Raw genomic sequence first — 21,948 nt, forward strand, 5'->3', positions numbered from 1 at the left:
CAGTATATCCCCAGGTAAGCATGGACCTGCTCAGCTAACAAATAACCCCACACGAGATATAATCACGGTAGGTCCCTTGCTGCATCCCACGCTCAAAGGACGACTCCTGGGATTTTGTTGTTGTTATTTTTTATTTTTTTTATTTTTTTAAAAAAAAAAATTTGAGAGGTGTTCTATCTGTTTAGCGGAATGAGAGAAAAAAGTGCCTCATCCCCAAGCCCGCCACACTGCTAATTAACCTAAATCTTAACATTAAAGTCGTGTGTCGTGTGTGTGTTGATGCACCAGCCAGGTTCCCGGGACTTTAGCCTGTCCAAGTGCGTCAAATCAAACAATCCATTACCAATTCCCAAGCCAAACTTCTTCTCTATATCTAGAAAAGGAAATATATTTTGCCTTCTGTCGAATCAGCGATAACTCAAAATGCGGGAATAGCTCATACCGTTGCATCTTACCCTTGTCCCGTCACCGGCGTCGTCCTCCGACCCAGCGAACTTGGAACTACAGCATGCGCCGGGATAATTATCCTTGTCCACTTCCAGGTTACTTCAACCATATTGTTCAGTTATTGTCAGTGATATTGGCAGTGGCCCCATTGACGCGCAGCACATATCGACACTCCCCGGACCCTGAACTGTAACTGTAACTGTTACATACCTAAGGTAGCCTCTATATTATCAAGACATTCTTATTGGCCGCCTTGTCATCTTGTTTGGAGAATGAATTGACATCAACTCTTCCTCCGACCAATGGCGCTCTTGATCAACCAATGTCGGGAAAATATCTATCAAACCACAACATAAGCATCCCCAGACCGTCATATGTTGCCGAAATCCTTTCCGAACGCACGCTACAATTCATTCAGTGGCGGGGATACTAGGATAAAGTAATCTGGGGGAGCCTGTCCTGTCACAGCATTCTCTAATTCATCAGTACGGATACAGACAGTGCCTGTCAAATTGTCAGAGCATGTCTCCCCGGACCGATTAGAAGACTTTAGCTTCCGTTTCATCCCTCGCCATGCTTTTGACCGAGACTACCTCGCTCCCGACAACAACAAATTTTGGTCTTGATCGTGAATGTTTAGCCGTTCGCCGTTCACGGAACAGGTTGATCCATCCGGACATACATCTCCATGAGAAAGCTTGAGACCAGATGCTTCGGGTGCCCTCCGAAAACTTCAAGGAGCAGTCAAAATTTCCGGGCTTCATCACCGAACCACTGGAAATCGGCCATAGCCCGAGGATTAAGCACTGGCCACCTTCATCATGAATCTATTCCCTCATGAATTGCCCCCAACTTCCAGCTCATCATGACTTGTGATACCCCCCCATCAGGCTTCAGCACCCCTCATTACCCTTGGACCTTGGACTACCCAGTCAACCCGACATGTTCCGTGGCCTCCTCTTCTTTCCGATCTTTGCCTGTCTCCTCTAAGTTTCACCTTTGCCAAAATCATTGTTCACCACCTTCAATATGCCCACAGTCGGGGTTTATCCCGCGGAGAAGCTCCCAGTGAACCTCGATTTGCTCCGGGAAGTGACCGCTTAGAAACCCAAAACACAAGATTTAATAAAGCATCATGCTATTTGTGTCTGTCTTCTTTCTCACCGTTATTAGACAGAAACACTTATTAGACTTGTGCTATTCTACTGCTACTAACCCATGCACTGTACTGTGACTGAACATTCACTATAATTCTTTTATACCATTGCTACATTGCCTTGAAACGCTCTATCCTGTTTAGTAGTAATACTTGGTCATTACTGTGCGTAAAGGAAATCAACATGTCCATTGCCGTATGCTTTATTCTGTCTTAAATATATGCAGTGATATCTGCGACAACGTTGAGCCCGCAGCTCCAACCCCCAAAACGCCTTACCGACTTATATAGTACGAGTACAAACAATCCCAAACTCGTACCTGCGCCTATCCATACAATGTGTCTGTGTCTAGCCGTGATTTTATCACACATCTGTTCCATTAAAGCTCAGCATGCTCCTCCACATCTTCTCAACCGCACCCAGAGATGCTTTGGTTCCCCATAAAAGACAATAAAAAAGACAGGTGACAACTGCGAATGTTGGATAGGTGTAGATGTCTGGAGAGACAACCCTCTCACCACATGGCAGCCTGATCGGCGTCGAAACGTGAAAGCTCGCGCCCAGCATCCTCGAGATCCTTTTTAGCTTTCATGCGCATGTAAAAGATGGGGCAATCTTTACTACTGCAGATAACCTCGCAGTGCATGCTTCCCTGACAGCGCTGGCACTGGGTCCATAGTCGCCCGAAGCGCACCTCCAAGTCTGACACGCGATCTAGCGTTTTCTTGTAGAGCTCACCAACGCGAGGTGCGCAATTAGAGCACACCGCCCCCTGTGACTCTTCTTTCCCTGTCAGAGGTTTCTTGCAGCCCATGCATGTTTGTGTCTTCTTGGCAAACTTCATGAGACCTCCGACGGTGGGAGCTGCAACCGAGATGGTACGGGTATGATCTCCTGTAAGTAGAGAGCGCGCCTTGGTCTCACCGAGAATCGGCTCAAAGATACGGCCGAGTGGCTTAGCTAGTTGATTATCCAGGTAGTACCGCGTATCTATTGGCACGTTGTGCTCAAGCACGTAAATGGGGTCCTCCGACTTCTCGAAGTTTTTGGCGCCTGCTGGGCCTCGGACCATGACGTAGGCCACTCGGTCACCGAGTCCCGGTGCCGAGCCTGCATCTCGCTTCTTCATGCGTTGCGCCAGCTCGACGTGCGCTTGCTTTGCGGCATAATCGTCCTTTGTAAGGGCTTTTGTGATGACCAATTTCGACATGTCGACCTTATTTTGCAGCAGATCGGCAATCGTCTCTTTGACGTATCTAGAAAATTTACCATTAGCATTCCGTTTTCTCCCCGCATTGCCTGATGAGGTCTGATAACCTCAAAGGAAGGAAGAAAGAAAGAAAGAAAGACTAAAGCATCATTCGAGAAAGAACTTACTCTTGGGCACCTTGAACATCTTGGTCGATCAAGATCATTCGCAAGACTTTTTCAATGACCGTCTGAACCAACAAACAGTTGTCACGTCGCACCGTCTCAATACCCTTTGTGTCCATCTTGTCATACTTCTCGGGTTTAGTCCAGTAGAGACCAGCATATCGCTTCTTGTTGATCAGCAGATATGGAAAGTAGACTTTTTCGAACTCGAGTTTGATGGGTTTGACGAATTTCTCCGAGACATATTTCGAAGCTTCCTCGCCAAGCTTCATAGCCTCCTGTAGGTCTTTGGTACCAAACTTAATCATGACGGAATCAGTATCACCATAAATGACCTGAGCGTCGTGAGAATATCCGTTTGCTATGTTATAACGATTCTCCACCTCTTCCTTGGTCTTCTCAATCATCTTTCGGCCAAAACTTGTTGTACTACTGGCGATTTCGAGACATGGGAGTTTGCCTGTTGTAGCACCAGTCAAACCGTACACACTGTTCGCGCTGATTTTCAGAGCCAGTTGTCGACCATTCAACACAGCCTTCTTGAACGGATCTGTCTCAACCGCCAACTCACGCTTGGCCTGTTTACGGGCCGCGAGAAGTTCTTCAAGAATTTGTGCCAATAAGCCCTTGCGTTGCTTGATTGTTACAAAAGTGTCTCCATTGGGTGTGACAATGTAGTCCTCATCTTTCTGGAGATTGAAGGCTTCAATCGCCTTCTTGCTGACCAGGGTAGTATAGCAAAGGTTGTGAGCTTGCATGATGCTAGGGTACAGAGAGGCGAAATCTAGTGTGGCGATTGGAACATCGTAGTAGCCTCGTGTCGGCTCAATGACTGTGGCTCCTTCATACTGTTCATCAGAAGCCTCTGACTTGAGATTGGGAATGACAAGCTTTTGCTCCAGTGCTTTTCGGAACAACTGACTGATGAACTTTACTTGCTGACCTCGAGACAATAAGAAGTTAAATGGCACTCCTGTGACTCTTGCCATTTCAGTATAATTTTCCAAGCAAGAGAGTTTATCCATTAGCCTTTGCGGGAGATAGGCGTCTTTCAGACAGTATAGCGCCAAACGTCGTCGAGACTCGGGTGTGCCGTTGAAAAGTTCTGTGATCATTGTATGATGAACATCCTCCTTCTGCTCGCCAAGGAAATTGGCGCACACAGAGTTCAGGGTGTAGCTTCTGAGATGGTGATCACGCTGGATCAGTTGGAGAAGATCCAATTGTAGTCGACCGTTCGTGTTTGTGGCTTTGGTATCTCGGTTGCCCATCTGTTTGCTGGAGAAATTCGTCTCCTTGGCTTTGGATTGCATGCTAGGGATTCGAGTCCAGTATTCGAAACCAGGTACCTTGAGATGTTTCGCTCGGTCTAGCAAATATGGGAAATCGAAGTTGGAAATATTGTAGCCAGTGATGATATCAGGGTCCGCACGTATAAGGAACTTTTGCCAGTCACTCAGCATTTTTTCCTCCTTTTCATATTCAAGAATCTGAGTTGCCACAATAGAGCTCGTCTCTTGCAAACAGAATACGTTTCTGACGAATGGTTTCTTTTCTCCATATTGTGTAACGATATTTGCGATCTGGATGACGGGATCGTGGTTTGCTTCTGGAAAAATACCCTTACGGCCAGCACATTCGATATCGAAAGACAGGATACGTAATGGTGCCATCTTTGACCATTCGCCGACGGGTTCGTGTGCTATAAGATCGAGGTAGCTAACTTCAGCTTCGATTTGACAGTTGGATTGACGAACATGATCGGGGATGATTTTGTACGTCTTAGCAGGAGCTTCAACCCACGACATTCCTCGGACCTGGGTGGATATTAGATCATGTATGTAGCCATCATATCGCATTTCCCATACCTTGCAGTCAACCATGAAACGCAGTAGAAATTGCAGGTTGTCAAAAGTTTGAATTTCGCCATCATTCCTCCACATGCCTTTCCAGTTTGCATTGCCACTTTGAATCGTTGTTCGGACTTTGTTAATGAATTTGGGATCTGTCACGGTAACCTTCAGGTAGGGTTTTGATTGGTTCCCTTGAAATCCATAAATGTTCTCTCTCATCGCAAAGGCGACTGAGTGGATCGTCGGCTGATGTTGAGCGACCTGAGTTTCTAAGTATGCCTTGAAAGCTGCACAGTCTTGTGGCTGGAAGTTGACAGGTGCGGGAACGTAGAGATAATGTTTGAAGTCAGTTACATGCAGCAAGACTGAGTTTCCTGCTTCATTAACACCAAACAGCTTGACGGTGGCCCGGCCACCGTGTAGTGTACCCTCCTCAGCTTCGATAGACTGGAAGCAGAGGCTGTCACGTTCCGGTACGAAGTCAACTACAGGCGGTCTATCCCATGCCTGGTCCTTCTCGGTGTTATTACGTTTGCGGTCCGACAAGTCCTGGCTGAGCTTTTCAAGGACTTCTGATTCAAAAGCACTCTTGGGCTGAGTGGATGTCATTTTGGACCGATGGCCATGCTGGGAGCTGGGAACCCGGGCGGCAGCTGGTGATGACGGTATCGCATCTACTTTGCGCTTCTTCGTTGAGGAGGGGGACGATGTGATGTTCTGGCGAGTGTGACTCTCGCCCAGAACTCGTTTCTGGGGAAGAACTGCACTGGCCATGGTGACTGAAGATGGCGAATGCGAGACACGAAGAAAGAACAAGGAAAAGTAGGGAGGGAAAAGAACAAGCAAACTGTTATGCAATCACGTATTCATCCACGGGACAGAGTGTTTGACAACGGCTTTGGTGGATTATGATTGTTGACACTAAACGGTTGGAGGGGAGACTCTAACAGGGGAGATTTCTGATGGCTTTGACGACACGACTTTAATTGATAGCGACCGCGTAGCGCGACTCGTGTTAGTCGTGACGTGACTGACCCCACTTAGTCGCCAATGTCACGTGAACAGGCGTCAGGTACCTTATCCTTCTCTACTAAGGTAGGCGGAATCTATCTTACCCTAGGCCGTAGAGATCAACTGTGTGCTAAGTGAGAGGTTTCTAGATGCTTTACATCGAGACTTTATAAATGACGGGACATGTTACGTTTGAAGACGCCTGGGTACGTAACTATTCATTACAATTGTGTTCTCCCTGGCCTTACACATATAAAAACTCCATGGAAAGACTGATGTCGTACTCGAAGTACATGTCACGGGTTGCACTACCAAATTCAGCTGCAAAGATGATTGCTAAACACACCAAATTGAAGCGTATTACATGATACTAATACCTCGACGTGACAATGACTGTATATATACTTTCATGGCATCTGTTATTCCTGTCAGTTCATGGTTTGATCAGTAACATGGGCTGATGGCAGGTTGCAAAACTAGGGGAAGGAACACATTCAGACATCCATTCTATAAGCATCCGTACTCCGTCTTGGGAGATCAGTTAAGCCATGCATAAAAAGGACTCATCATTTCACCCAAAATGGGCTAAAAAGGACCAAGTATCAAAAGAACTTACTCATTCAGACAAAAGGGGGCTGATAGCATGTTTTATATGAGCCATCTTCATGACACCAGAGCTACAAGTGCAGAACGTTGGTATAGAAGAACTCATGTCCACAAAGGAGCAACAGGAGGGAGTATTATAGCATTTATAGCACCATGAAGTTGTCAGGTATATCATTTCCTTTGGTCACAAGTTGGCTGACGTGCGGGGTATTGCGTGACATTGTGCGATGTTGGTTGGGCCTGTGTACAACCAAGAGCTGCAATATCATGTAATAGTATTGCTGACCCCATGTCTCATATCCAAGTACAAGTGTAGTGTGTTGGGCAAATGCATGATACTCTGTCAACAGCAACAGCCTGCAGGACTGTACACCTGGCTGACGGTTGTCAGTAAATCACATTCACACCACTCATTCCGAGAGTTATTGGTAAGACCCTGGTAGCACGCTCAAGCACACGGTGACGCTGGATAAATCATTTCTTCATTAATGGACATAAAGAAAGCAAGAGATAGCATTCTCCAACACCCTTGCAGTGTTTCCAGTGAAAGAGCATGATCTAACTGCTATGTCCAATGGTGTCGAGCTTTGCAATGAACAAAATTGCCTATTAACGTGCATGCTGCTTTCTAAAGCTGCGCACTGTTCAATATGATGCGATTTGTTGGATCTCTGCCGACCCAGCATCCATTCATTATCAACTTATGAAGAACTCTTGGGCTCCTTGAGATGCTCAAAAGATCCCCAATCGCACCAATCGTTGATGGGCTGTTCGAGGTTAGCTACTTTGTCATCTTGAGCAGTAGTGATGAGAAACTTACTAGGCAGTTGAGATACTTGCACCAATCACAGGTGTCGTGATACTTGTAAAAGTTGTTCAGCAGAACAATGAAAACGACAATGATCATGACGAGGAAGGCAGCTCGAACCAGCCACCAAGCCCACCAGAGTGGCTTGCGCCCCTTGAAGAAACCGACAGGGTTCTTGAGAAAATGAGGGGGTGTCTCGCCAGTCTGAGGAGAAACGGCTGCGTACGACAGCTCTTGGCCCATCCGCCGTCGCAGTGAGTTGGGCGAGTGCAGGACACAAACGCCAAGAGAGAGTCCCATAAGAAAACCGCCAATATGGACAAAGTTGTCCAAGCCGGGAAGAAGTCCCAAGACAAATGCGATTACCATATCAAGAACGATGAAAAGAAGGTCCTTGACGGGGTTGCGTCTGTCCTTCCATGAGTACAGAAGATCGAGGAGGACCAAAGCAATGATACCAAAGAGGGCCCCAGAGGCACCCACAGATGGCTGTCCTGGCGGCGCATAATTTCCACCCATGATGTTGCCGAAAATCCCAGCACTCATGTAAACGAGTAGAAACCGCACTGGCCCGATGGCCATCTCCATCTCTTTCGCAATGGTAAGCTGCAGAAGAAGGTTGAAAATGATGTGAATAAGACCGGCGTGCATAAAAATTGAGGTGATGAATCGGTACCACTGGTTGGGCTCGGGACTCTGGTTGATATCACCATTAAACTTAGGGTCTGGAACGTTGCCTCCAAAACCGCAGACCACATGAAGAGGGCAGAAACTGTCGTCCGTGGTAGCATTGGGACAAAGTAGACCAGGTAGAACGGCGCCCTTCGCATTTTTGTCCACACTCTGGATACCCTTCACGTTGCGCATACAAGGGGCATACCGTGCGCCCATGTTGATCAGTAAACCAGGAGATGGGCCGATAAATACGTTGAATTGCGGTTTGATCGCAATGGGAGTTCCTGTTAAAACGCCTGTGAACGAGTCAGCTGACAGTTTTCCTCCTGCATCAGTCTTCACATCTTACCCATTCTTGCTATTTCGGCGATAAAGACGGCGATTTGGACAACAGAAAAGATATAGACAACCCAAGGAATCCTCTTCTTGTTGGCCCCGATCATACCCAACTCGCCCAAGCGAACCTTGCCCTTCTTGCCCTTCTTCTTAGGCCGTCCAGGGGCGTCGTAGATATGATCATTCATCTCGGGATCGTCATTCTTAGCGGTCCGATCCTGAAGGGGAATGCCTTCCTGGCCGTAAGGCCGCGCAGCGGCAGCCCCTCCAGCATAGCTTGTATCTTGATAGAAGCCTTGTTGGCCAATGTCAGCCGTACTGGAGCTGGGAGTCGGTCCGGTGTTCGAGTTTGCCGGGTACATATGATCGTCAAAGACGGTGTCGAAAGGAGACTGACCAGTTTGGCCAGGCTGGTTATGGCTTGAGCTCTGACCAGAAGGGCTAGCATCAGTGCCCGCTGGAGGATATTGTATATCGTTAGGCGAGTATGGTGTTTGCTTGGTTGGGACAATATGCGCGGCAGTATCGGCAGGATAGATCGAGGTGTCGGGCGCATAGTGTGAGTTGTAGGAGTTAGGCTCATATGGGGGTGCTGGTGTAGAATGCGGCGAAGGGGTATCGTGATTCTGATAGTACGGAGAAGCGTTGGGTCCGGCGCCATAAGGAGCCTGTTGGCTGCCACCGCTGTAGTAGTCGTGCGAAGCCATAGTTGACGAAAGCAAGAGATTCCCGAATAACGGGGACGAGGTTATGGAGGCTGTTGATGGGAGTAAGCCGCCAAGCGGCAAAGAAAGGGGATGCAACTGCGACAAGCTGTTTCAGAGGGTCGAGACGGCGTCACAGATCAAGAATCGGTATTTTGTAACTCGGCAAATGATCCGAACCCTTATCTTTATTGACAACAATGCGTGGGTGTACTCCGTACGTCAAATGGATCCTTTGTCGATCCAAAATGAAAGATGTTGAACCAGAAAATGTATCCCTCGCGCTAGGTCAAGCTTAGGTGGCTGGTCAGAATCCAAAGTCCTGAACTTCAGCTCAACGGGTTAGGTAGGCTTGAGCGGGTTGTTTCAAGGGTCGCCAGGGACGAAGAGACTGGTCTGGATTGCGTGGAAGCTCTCCTCTGATTGGACAACTGCCTTACGCGTGGAAGCTGTGGGCCCAATGAGTAGTGTTCTTTTTGCGTCGTCGTAAAAATCGCCAAACGAGTGAAGCAAAAGAGTGAAGATGAGAGCGTCGAAAAAACAAGAGGGGAAATACTTGGGAATACAACAATTATTCAGCTTGACTAGTTAGATATCGTTATTTTGAGGCAGCCTTCAGCTTAGGTAACAGGTCCTGTTTATTAGGTACTCAATAAGGGCATATTTGTTCTATTCTCGCTGACTTGTGCCCATGACGAAACAACTCACAGCCGAGTGACGTACAATCCGGGGCTGTGCTGACAGTTGTAAGCCATAGATCCCTGCAACCAAAGGTCGATCACTGGGTGGTGGTGCCGTGCGGTTAAGCCATTGAGCCTCACTTCGATTAATGGATGTTTAAGCGCCACAGCTTCTTAATTTAGAACAGTAACCTCTATTCATGGCGGTTTTGGTGGCGGCTAATGCGAGTCTTTGTTGACACCCACTTACTTATGAATCACAAGAGCACTAGGAATGCTTATATTTTATTACATATTGCAAGCTGTCAACTTCGATCATTCCGGTATCTGCAAAGGCAAACCCCGATTAAACTCAATAACTACCTCAGGTGGAAAGTTACTGACCTAGTAAGAAAGACACCATGGCATCTCTCATTTACAAATGATACCGCAACCCGTCAACATAAACACTTTATTCCGGTACAGTAGTGTAACACATACTCCTTGATTGCAATCTACTACCTAGGTACCTATATTCTGGTTTTTTATCTCGCAAGCACTTCAATACTGGGCTCAGTTGACGCATTTTCCTTGTCTCATCCACATCACCAATACATTTATGGTCAAGTACCTGCCTTCCAGCCCGTGGCTGACGCTACAGTGCAACGGGCCACAGCCATTGCTAAAGCTGACGAGTCTTCCCGTATTCCTTGTATGCAGTGGAGCTCGTTGATAGCGTGTGCCTATATCAATCAGTTGTATGTACGGGTTCCGATGAGATCGTTTGCAGTGGACAACAATTTACGCGTTGCGCCTCGTCCTATTCCACGCCAGGCTCGGGGAGGGAGAGATCCCTTGCGCAAGAAGTACAGCTCCCAAATTGATGCATACCGGGAAATCCACCCTAACCCTCACATCCGATGGCATAACTAATCACTCCGGTGGGATGATCTCAACGCCAAGACCATGGGAAGGCAAAGGTTTCCAACTCGCTCCCCCTCCTGTGTTGGAGGACGAGGACACGATAACGCTCGATTTGTCAACAGTAGACACGACGGGTGTGGTATGAATGATGCAAGCACCACTTCAATATGGTAGCAGCCAGCATGCATTGACTGGAACCTTTTTGACAATACTTTGCATTGCTGATTGTTGACTGCTCATGTGGGACTTCGGTCAGTGGCCCGATATGCTCCTGTCGAGCGCCTGATGAGTTGAATATGTGATAAGATCGTGATTGTACAAACTGTCGTATCGTACATGACATGAGCTGCCCTATATACGTTGTCCTCGACCTCTTCGTTGCCCATTACAGTCGTATTACCCGGGCGGCCCTTCGCCTTTTCCGTTAATAGTGGTACAGTTCGGTCTTGTGCATGTCGCATTTTGCCGACGATGGGTATAAGACTAGATGGTCCCCTCCAGTGTTGTTTGAACATCTACGTTGTCACTCCTCGGTTGAGACAGTGTTATTTCTTCCCGATCGACGAAGCGTCATCCGTTGTGGTCTCGCCATCTTGTTTCTTGGCACCCTTTCCCCAGTTTCCACTCCAGACATCTGCGACTTGCTCCATGATGATATCGCCAATACCCTTGCCCTCTTCAATCTTTTGTTGATGCTCTTTGGCACGCTGCTCTCGCCAATTCTTCTCCTCGCCTCCCATCCACACATCGTTCAGCGCCTTGGCCACACCTGTCCTCTCCTCTTCGCTTTGTGGATTCTGTTGGCCTAACCTAGCTTTGATTGCCGCCTCGCGCTCTCGGTGCTCACGTAGTAGTCGTTGGGTGCGCTGAGCGCCTTCGGGAAGTTCGGTTCCGAATATGGAGCCCACGCGGTTGCCAAACCGTGAGTAGATTGACGAGCCCGTATATTCGTAGGCGAGCTGGTTTGTGGCAAGAGAGAAGGCACTGGCGAGGACGAAGAATCGAAGATCTATCTTTCGTGGTGGGAGTAGCATAGCAAGAGGTGCAATAACTGCGCCAGCAATGGCAGAGTTGTGAATAAATCCATTACGCTCGGGCAACGGAGGTTGCGCTTGTGGCTGATCTTGCGACATTGCGATGTTGGTAGTGGTCACACGGCAGTGTCGGTTCGACTATCGCTGCAGCACAAACTGAGTTTGCGTGGGTTGAGAGAATTGAAGATGCGAAAATCCGCCACCAACTTTTTCTCGCAGTCTGGTTGGTCGCCTTGTCATCGCCGATATGTACTTGGCTCACCAGCCAATCCTGGTGAGATCTCAAGTCCCTTCAACCTCCTCGTCATTGTAGGGTAGTCTCATCACAACAAAGTATCATTCGATGGCAGATAGCCTTGTCATTTTTTGGTTTTTGATATATGGTAACGGCGATATAGAGAAAACCAAGTCATTAGTTTGGCGACTTGTATGTTTTAGAGTTTTCTGATCTTGCGTCTGTCGCGTCTTTGTCTGTCTAATTGGCGTTTAACGTTGCTGGAACCTTTTGATCCAATAGCTGTTGAGATTTCTAGCTTATGACCAGGATATTGTCAATTGCCATCCAGTACTACCCCATCACTTCTCAATACATAGATATAATGAAATACATGACTTTGCTGTTCATATAAGTCACAAGTAAGATATGCAGGAAGTTTGTTCACTGAGTCAAGATCGTGTGAAATTCAATAGCTTGTGGGTTCGTTACGCCCTCCCACAACACGGCGAGAACTGCAAAGCCCTGAAGCTGCAGGATCATGGCTACTACGGAGTACCCAAACACCCTACTGCCGTTTTGAGAAGGCATTGAAAGACAGGGCAAGGCCATGAGTCGTATGACGGGTTTCCCATTATGGATGTCGCTGAGTTCCACTGACAATTTCCGGTAATTCGCCTAGTAACTGCCTAGCACCTCGGATCATATCATCGGTCACTGATGAGGAGTTGCCCGGCAGGCTAGAGTGATATGTCACGAAGCGAGAGAATGATCGGGTGCATCATATAGTTATAAGTACCTACATAATGATGTTCAAGTCATATGTGAATCTCGTTGGTTCTCGTCGAACGTCTTCTTGGCGTTAGGCCTAACAATTAAGAGCCTGTGAGGGATCATATCGCAAACATAGCTTCTTTGGGACAAAATGTAGATATCTTCCCGGAAAATACTTCAGCTCAGTGATCAGCAACAACATCTGCCCACCAATAACCGAGGTAAGGGATGCATTGTTGCCAGCGGCAGACCTCGACGACACTAGACCATCACAGTCTCACCAAGACTCCTGAAAACCAAGCCACCGGTGCTCACTAGCTACATGTGAGAACTCAATGGTCCGAACTGCCGCCCCCAGCCGTGCCGTGTCTACTAAATCCACCTTGACTACCGGCATCAGATCCTGCCGAGCAAGCCTAAGGCAAAGCAATCTGGCCACATGGCTAAAACCTTATGAATATGCTACGATAGAAATCACCAGGCTCTTAATGAGAGGAGGCTCCAAGGCCGATAGGTGCATGCTACTACAATGTTACATACCTAGGTAGACAAGCCCTTGCACAGCACTTCTCGACCGGAGAAGTCCTGATGAGCAATCTGATTAAGATGCATGGCTGGATACTTGTCATGGAGGACCTCGATTTCACGAACAGCCTCAGTGACTACAATATCACCAATGGAAAGACCAACCCAATAGAAAATAGGGTATTGTAATAGCCTTGCCAGGTCTTCACCCAGTGCCAAGTGGGCTTGACAATCGTCAAGGAGCCAGGTAGACAGCTGATCCCCTGTACAGTCAAACATAATAGGCACTAACTGTTTGAGTATAAGGCTCGCTCATCAAACGAAACATGTAAGTATGAATTTAGAAATCACAGTACATGATAAATTCATGTGATGGCGGGAGGAGGTTACTATGCTACCCGTTTCCTAACTAATGAAACACCCGTATTTATTAGATGTGAAATGCCCCGAGGGGCCAGCGCATTTTAGACAACGTAGTCTGTGAAGATTAGTTTTCCGTGGTTATCACATTGTGGAAAAATGAGGCTTGAGGCTTCGATAAGCTCCAAGCTAGTGGATAAAAGTTTCTTAGATATGTTCCTGTACTAAAGGGGATTCTCAGCTCATTGTACATACCTACAGTCTCTTGGGTGATCCTGTTTTTATTAGAAGCACTTGACTATAGTACCTTATACTTGCAACAAGTGTCTTCCGTTGGGATTCTAATACCCATCACGTATCACTCAAACACTAGAGAACCAGAGGTTTAGAGGAATGTGATCATCTACACCTATACTCGCTGCTACGGGAACCTAGTGCTGTTGGCCAAATTCTGGAACACTTACTTATATCTGATAGTACCAATTATCGGTATTGTTACATCCTCAGACCGTTTGTGTGCGTTGTTACTTGTAGGCAATACAACAACTTACAAGAATCGACATACTTTCTGTCAGATGCACTGCTTGCTTGACCCGAGGATAGCCTAGTATAGAAACAAGGCCATCTGACTGTGGGTACAGGAATAATGGATTATGAAATACATTGTGTCATATATTGTCGGGCGCCAACTTACGTGTAAACTCTCTTCCTGTCTAGTAGAGCAGTTTCGATCTCTCGTGATGAGCGGAAGTTCCGAACTACAGGGGTGGCGGTAAAGTTATGTCTTTGATCTGACTTTTCCCTCCAATGTCAGCTACTGCTTGTTCAGCCGACTGCTCGACGTTTATCGAGGCCGGGAACAAGACTCACGATTGACTCTCGTTCTTCGCCGATTCAACACTGGGTTCATATCTTCAATTGTTAGACTGACTTAGTAGGTCGGTGCCACGCCCCGTGCAGCCATTACAGCTTTTCTCTCTCTCTCTCTCACCCCCGCAGGTCGACTAAATCTACCTTGAAATAGACTAGCTATGCCATAAGAATACAGACCGTTGTGTTATGCACGTGGCGGGTACATCTCTGAGCTATTTTAGACTTTGTTGAGATGAGATTAAAGGCGCGTGGTAATCCCGGCTGCCGAGGCCACGGGCTTAACTGCTAGATGAGGTTACATTGCCGATTCCTTGTCAATCAATGTCTTGCTCGCATTCTCTACCGTTGTTAGCCTAGGGCGATGCTCTGTGGTTCTCGGCTGGTTGTCGTATCAGTGACTGATATATTACTGGCTATGCGTCCATCGGCTTGATTCAAACCCTCGTCCGCGTTGGTGTACAATTTGTGAACTTTAAAAAGTGTTGGCTCAGTGAAAGGATGAACAAGAATGCTACCTAGACACGGGTTAGGAGGTCACAGCAGTCGAGCTTGGACTTTGTCTTCATGATGAACTGAGAATCGAGTTCACGCAGACAGGTATATCCACATTGACTGCCGAATGGTACAAGACGTTGACGCATGACTTAGGCAACTGTCTTAGCATCTCGTTCACTGACACGAGCGCTTCTGGAAACAGAGGTTCTTGTGGGCCTCTTGGCGAGCCATCCAATTGAATTGTGTAGGGAGGTGGCTTCTATTTGTCATCGCCCTAGCGGTTTGAAAAAACGACCCGCATGGGTTTCAGTGACAGATGCCGTGACAGCCCTTGCTCAACTTACCAATCGGCCGTTTGTCCAATTCGGAGCCGACGCACGTTGGAGATGGCACGGCCAGAGATGCAATGTAATCAGGGCTGGCTGACGGCTTGTGGAATGTCGAAACGCAGTGTAACGCAACACAAGGCAAAGCATCCCACTCCGGGGAGGATTGTTTCTTGGCAATTCCACTGTTGCAGCTGGCAATGCCGAGCCTGGGTCTCCAGAAAGCAAATGTGTTTCAATCTCAGGACAAGTATTTGTTTATCAGACTGAGATGATTGGTCATTTCTCGACACGAGACTAACTTTGATATTGGGTAAAGTATTTTTCAGTAGTAGTTGGCAGTTGCTCAAGGGAGTGAGGGTTGGGAACTGAAACAGCAGACCGTCCGATATTGTCACGTTCCGGGGATGTTTGAGAATCCCTGAAGGATAACGTTATACGCCAGTGATGGCTGGATCCAAGGGGACGATCAGCGGACCAATAGCACGATCAACAAATTCTGTTAATATGGAGAGACCGGCAAGGAGATCTGACTCGAATAGGAGAAAAACCTGTCTATAACCACTAACGGCAAGACTTGGAGTGAAATAGCTTGAGGGGCCAGGATGAGATAAAGCCTGGCACCGGGAGACGCCGTCGGCGGCCAATGTGACCGAAATGTGATCTTCACGAGCTACTGTGCGGTCGACGTGCCCGGTGTGGAGAGCCGAGCCGAGTATCAGGGGCATAATTATGAACTATGACTAGCATGGGTGTGGGCTGATGCTCATGCTCATGGTCAGGCACGGTACAAGGCCATACCGGCAGAAATGGGTTGCAATGTTGCTGTTACATGAAGATAACCTAGCCAAGGTTAACGGACCGGGCCCCGTGCCGTAAAGCATGTTGGCTGGGAGTGTTGCGACATTCTAATGATCCCATAAGGCTGAAGATGGTAACGAATAGATTGATTGATACCAAAAGACAATAAAAACATCACCAGACTCTTCCCCGAAAGTCCTCAATCCTCGGCTTCGAATACTGGGCTCTCTGTCTCCAGACGTCGATATCGAACAGCTCAACCTATTCTACCCCGCCTCAACAAGCCAGAATTACTCGTAAAATGAGACTAAAATTAAGACAAGTAATGATAGGTCTCTGACAAATTGTACCGTCCCACCGGGAAGTTTCTCCTAGGGGAGCTCAAGAGAGCTGGGTTTATCTCTTGGCGGAATTGAGCATTGTCGACTAATTACGGAGTGGTCTAAAAGCACTGATACCTTCAGCGGAAGTTGCCGCCTGCCTGGGAACGAAGCTGGATTCAGGACGGAGTACGGGGTATGCGTTTGCCATTTGCAAGACGCCTGTAATGAGACGTTGAACCTCTGGTAGCAGCTATTGGCTAGGGTGCTGGGATTTACGAATACTGTACTCAACAATCAGTGCAAGTGCTGCAAGGGATCACAGACTAATACGGATGATGAGACAGTCTAGTCTTCAACTACGCCACATGATGGGATGGCCAAGAAAGTCCCCTCCCAAATAAAGGCTGAAAATCTCATACTGCACAGCGGATGTGACTTGTACAGACCAAAAGGGTACGTAGACCACCCGGATGATATGGGGTGCCAACCCGAAGGGGAGGCTATCGAGATCTAGATTCTCGAGATTAGACGAGTACACAATAGTACAAGCTGGAGTATTCTTATGAAGGCTACTAAGCGCCTTACCAATTTGGTATACATGTGCCCTAAGATTTGAGACAGGCTGGCACGCATTCTGAAAGTATCTATCCATCAATCGGTATCACTACCTACCTGTGATTCCGTTACGTATTCATAAATGTTTTCTTGTGTTGGGACGTTCCCGATGTGGAGGGTATCTAACAGCGTAGAGGCTAGAGATCTAGAAAGGGTACACAGAAACAGTCGGTGGCTGATGACAAGGAGCTCCACGAACGATAACGAGAAAATGAAACATGTTCTTGAATTGCAGAACTGTGCTTTGCTGTGCTGTCATTTTTTGCTTTTTCCTATAAATCCCATAGTCTACTTGAAAATCACTTGCCAGCGGCGGCTAAGCTTGGGAACCCCACTAAATATCGGCCAAGTCAGCAACGGGCTGTTGAACGGGTTCAACGAAAAGGGACCGGCAATAACGCCTTGGAGTACAGCACTATCTGAAAAGGAGTTTAGGGACTCTTTGTACCGTGCCCACAGCGGACATGCATCGGAAATATTACATGTTGTGATGCCAAGATCAAACATCTTCCCTAGTGCTACAGTGCTGACCCAACTCGCCGGGCCCCCAAGCACAGCTGGGAGGATCACATCAGTATCAACACCAACATGAAATGCTTGCTCGATCAAGGAACACCCATGATGGACATGGGAAAGAAACAAAATGTCAGATGTCCCTTGTCCCCCACCGCCACCGCGCTAAGTGCGCCCCTAACAGCCCTGCAACTGCAGAGTTACTGAGCGTCAATCCATCTTAGGACGGCTTAGCTATCCTTGTGCGACCAACAACAGGAACACACAAGCGCTCCCCCCTGTCAGACGTCAAGTCCCTATTGGGTGAACAAGTCTCGTTCCAAAGAAGAAGCAAGCTCTGGGGGGGGGGGCGCCAAAAGGATGCACTAGAGCGGCGCTGGGGAGGGGAGGGCCCGAGGTTCATGATGGGACGGGTCCGGGCCTGTCCCCGGTTGTCCCAAAGTCCAAGTCTAATCAGCCATCCATGTCCTAGAGTTGCTCAAAGGAGACAGGTACAGGCACAAACTACTAACAAGACTCTACTCACGCTCACTCAATGTCGCACTCATCTCGGGGAGTATGTCGATGTACCACCACCACAAGGCACGTCCATGGATCTTCACCACCCAATCCACTCACTATCACGGATTCTCAACTGGAAATGGTCAAAACTCCCATAAGCACCACTTATGTGCACTTCGGTACCTCTCCAACACCCTGGCGCTTGTGGCAATGCCTTGGAAAACAATACCCGCACCTCTACATACTCAAGTAGTCTAGTCACTGGCAGTGGTACCTCCATGTCCTCGAGAGTCGAGCGATGCGTTTTGCAGCGGCTGTCTCGCCTGTCCTGCAACGGCTTGATCTTAGCGATGGTTACACAGAGCGTGCTAGTTACTCCTAGTTTGGCAGAGCCCGTCGTACCAGAGCAGATGATATGGGTAATGCCTAGAAGAAACCCACCGGCGATCCGTAGTCCGTCTCTGTTTCGACTCGTGCAGTCAGTCAGTGTCTTTTGTCTCACGAGGGAACCCTGGACTTCTTGTCCCATCCCAATGCTCCGCCAAACTTCCATGGATCTGCTGTCGAGCACATTGCCCCAGGCCCTTTGTCTCTATCCCCGGCAGTGAAACCGATGGCCTCAGCCTCTTTTCTCTTCTCTTCTCCTGGCTAGGAGTGGCGGTGATATCGGTATGAGCCCCATCTATGCCTGTTAATGTATTCTTTCTATGGATGCTTGATCTGCCCCTGGGATCACAATAGCATTTATGGAAAAGCGATGAGCTATAGAAAGACCTCATTGCGCCCAAGAACCGGGGCTGACACTATCCCGCCACTGTTGGGCTGCCCTCATGCGTTTCCTTGCGTATCGACTTAGCCCTGTGCTCATCTCTGTGACGACTTACCTTACTTGCCTTACTTTAGTTTCTTTTGCTTGCTTGTCCACTCTTTGCTCCTAGTCCCTCCCAAATCCTTTTATTACCCCGGCTGCTTCTAGTCTTCTGCCACCTTTTTCTCGCAGAAACTTTGATTGTTGACTACCGCTAAAATTACCCTTTCCCTACACCCTCCTCCGTTTTCTCGGCCGAGAAACGGTTCGATAGAAAACGTGTGGTCGTAGAGCTACCGTGAGGAGCCGCGGTGATTTGACGAGGTGAAACGATACCTAAAGGTATCACTACTTACTTGCTGGGTTGCTGAGGGACCTTTACTGTGTAGGTGTACTTATGGCTCAGAGTTGGGTTAGAGAGGAATCCTCATCGTCTCATTCCGAGAGAGCGGGGGGAAGAGCACAAGCACATGCACACGCACAAGGGCAAGCAAACTCGCATGTATCCTTTACAAATATGAACCATGCGTCCTCTTCGTCGTCAAGGGACCAAGCAGCAGCAACGCCAACAACAGAATCACACGTACAGGCGCAAGTACTTGCTTCAACACCGACGACTGCGATCTTCCCAATAACTGCTCTGACCACTCGTCCTTCTTCTATCCCCCACCCTACCAGCGTCAACACTTTCAACACTATCGATATTCCCTATACAGAGAGCTCTTACAGCAGCAGCAACGTCTCTCCTGCTTCAACGAGTACCCCGGCTACTCCCATTACAGGTGCCGGTAATACTGAACGCATCGCTACCACCAGAAGCCCATCTGTTTCTGCTGCCAGCACTTCAACTAAAACCACTTCAGTCGCTTCAACTGCCTCAGCTTCGTCCGACCTTGTTGCACCATCAGCAGCCCCTCCAGCTAAAGCAAAGCGTGTCCGGACAAGTAAGCCAAAAGTCAAGACAGGATGTGCCAATTGCAAGTTCGTCCCCCAATCCTTATCCCCAATTTCTTAAGCTTGGTCGTGTTCGGGTGTAATGGTAGCCAAAATCTCACCTTTGTGGCATTATAGACAAAGGCGAATTAAATGCGACGAGGCTCGTCCAGCTTGTACGCAATGCGTTCGAAGCAACAAAACCTGTACAGGCTATCCGCCCCCTAGTCGCAGTTCCCGTCCGTTCGAGGAGATCCGGATCGCTCCAAAGCCGATGCCAGCATACGATGCCCAAGCATCTTCAAGCACTTCCATTGCTCCTCTCCACGGCGACTACCATCTCCTGCCACGTCGGACCCATCAAAGATCAATTTTGAGGACTACATCCCCAGGGACTACTTCACCGTCACCCACTGCTTACCATCCATCCTCCGTTATGCAGATTCAACCAAATGAATCCTTCTACTTTGAAATATTCCGCTCACACACTGCTAACGAGCTTTCTGGCTTCTTCAACAATCTCTTCTGGACGCACTATGTATTGCAGGCGTGCCACTCTGAAGATGCTATCAAATGCGCTGTTATTGCACTGGGTGCTCTGTATCAAACTCTCGAGCAGACGGCTGCCCTGAATATGCACAGTGGATCGGAGATGGGTGGTGATGCGCGTGTCGAGCTTGTCAGGGGTCATTGGCAAGTTGCCATTAGGAGATATGGCGATGCATGCAATGCGTTGGTGAAACTAAACACCCAAGACCAGAGATCGCACAGGACCTCGATCATGGCGAATGTGCTTCTGGCCTGCTTTGATTCCTTTATTGGTGATCATAGGCAGGCCATTCACCAGATCCAGACGGGACTGGGCCTGCTCGACATCTTCCGCACTCAACAAAGACAAAGACTCCTTCCAGTTTCCGAAAATTCGCTGGAGGAGGAATTGGTCATCATTTTCACTCGCCTGGCAATTCAAGCCAAGTCCTACGATATGGCATTCCACTTCCCCCAGCCGTTTAGTATAAGGCTCAGCTCACAATCGCAAACACAATCTCCTGGTCCGAGTGGTACAACAACCCCTTCGCAAGAGGAGCCCTTCTCGATTCCTGAGACTTTTACATCTGTTGTCGAAGCTCGGGTGGCCTGTGATGCGTTGAATGCTAGAATCATGAGATACACCGAGGAACTTTTCGCCATGAAGTCCGACCTCAAGAGTACCCTACCCCAATCGTGGCTTGACTATGGTCTTCATTTCAAGGATTACCTGGACGCTTGGGGCAAAGCATTCGACAACCTATTTTTCACACGGCACAATCCTTCTGTCAGCCTTCAGGAGAAAGCAGGCATTGCCGCGCTGAAAATGCTGTCCACGAATTCAAGAATCCTGTACCTCATGATGTTCAGCGATAAAGAGTCTGACTTCGACAACTTCCTTCCTCAGTTTCAGACAATTGTTGATCTTGGTACCGAAATAGTCGGCGACGAAGAGAGGCGAGCCGCATCCCGCGATTGCCCTGATCCTGAGCACTGCCAACATCGCCAACGCGAAAATTGGCAAAGCCAGGACTTGTTCCCGCCCATGGGATTCTCAGCTCCGCATCTCAAGCCCAGGTTCGCAGCTGACATAGGAATTGTTGCTCCTCTGTTTGTCGTAGCAACCAAATGTCGCGATCCAGGAACAAGGCGCCGAGCTATTCAGCTTCTACGCAGCAGTGCCCGTCGTGAGGGCATGTGGGATAGTGAGATGGTTGCAAATATTAGTGCATGGGTCATGAATCTTGAGGAGTCAGAGGCGCTGTCCATGGGAGTCGAGTCGTATCATGTTGACGGCATCACGAGGCCCATACCACGAATAATCCCTGAAGAAAAGCGCTTCACAATTCGCTCGGTTGACTTCGACCTTCGAACTCGAGTTGCGGACCTTCAACTTGGCACTCGCGGTCTGCCACCTGGTATTCCTGATTCTAAATTTCGTCAAACCCGGCTGAACTGGTAGCGAGGTCAGAGGAGTACCGACGCTCATATTCGTGTTGCATAAAATGGGTTACCAGCCGTGTATATAGACAACATCTTTCGTGGAGGTGGTGTTTCGGACTCGGAGTTCAAGGAAGATGGGAAATGAACTACCATATCAATGTTGCGTTATCAGTGCAACACAAACTCTCTTTTAGGAGACAGACTCTAATAGTACATCCAGCGCCTATCATGCATGTCATTCTGGGATCCAAACATCTCAAATTCGCGCTATTGCTGAACAGTGCCACCCATGTGTATGTGGAAAAGTGCGAATGTCCATCTTCTAACG

The 21,948-nt window shown here is 48.2% G+C and overlaps 4 protein-coding genes across 4 annotated transcripts; 1 reads left to right on the forward strand and 3 right to left on the reverse strand.

Annotated features, from left to right (window-relative positions):
- Positions 1 to 2,118: 2,118 nt before the first annotated feature.
- Positions 2,119 to 5,605, reverse strand: FSUBG_9716 (DNA polymerase delta subunit 1; the record flags this gene model as incomplete). Its single annotated transcript, XM_036688259.1, has 3 exons — positions 2,119 to 2,860; positions 2,982 to 4,795; positions 4,847 to 5,605. The coding sequence occupies 3 exons, from the start codon at positions 5,603 to 5,605 to the stop codon at positions 2,119 to 2,121; spliced, it is 3,315 nt and encodes a 1,104-aa protein (XP_036534780.1).
- Positions 5,606 to 7,149: 1,544 nt separating this feature from the next.
- FSUBG_9717 (uncharacterized protein) lies at positions 7,150 to 8,974 on the reverse strand (the record flags this gene model as incomplete). The annotated part of the gene is made up of 3 exons (XM_036688260.1): positions 7,150 to 7,215; positions 7,269 to 8,227; positions 8,281 to 8,974. 3 exons carry the CDS (start codon positions 8,972 to 8,974, stop codon positions 7,150 to 7,152), a joined length of 1,719 nt encoding a protein of 572 aa, XP_036534781.1.
- A 2,125-nt stretch (positions 8,975 to 11,099) lies between these two features.
- On the reverse strand, positions 11,100 to 11,687 carry FSUBG_9718 (rhomboid family membrane; the record flags this gene model as incomplete). Its single annotated transcript, XM_036688261.1, has 1 exon — positions 11,100 to 11,687. One exon carries the CDS (start codon positions 11,685 to 11,687, stop codon positions 11,100 to 11,102), a length of 588 nt encoding a protein of 195 aa, XP_036534782.1.
- Positions 11,688 to 19,233: 7,546 nt separating this feature from the next.
- On the forward strand, positions 19,234 to 21,639 carry FSUBG_9719 (c6 zinc finger; the record flags this gene model as incomplete). Its single annotated transcript, XM_036688262.1, has 2 exons — positions 19,234 to 19,660; positions 19,862 to 21,639. 2 exons carry the CDS (start codon positions 19,234 to 19,236, stop codon positions 21,637 to 21,639), a joined length of 2,205 nt encoding a protein of 734 aa, XP_036534783.1.
- Between the last annotated feature and the right edge of the window lie 309 nt (positions 21,640 to 21,948).

This window comes from Fusarium subglutinans (genome assembly GCF_013396075.1).
Source record: "Fusarium subglutinans strain NRRL 66333 chromosome Unknown NRRL66333_c0000154, whole genome shotgun sequence".
Taxonomy (NCBI): domain Eukaryota; kingdom Fungi; phylum Ascomycota; class Sordariomycetes; order Hypocreales; family Nectriaceae; genus Fusarium; species Fusarium subglutinans.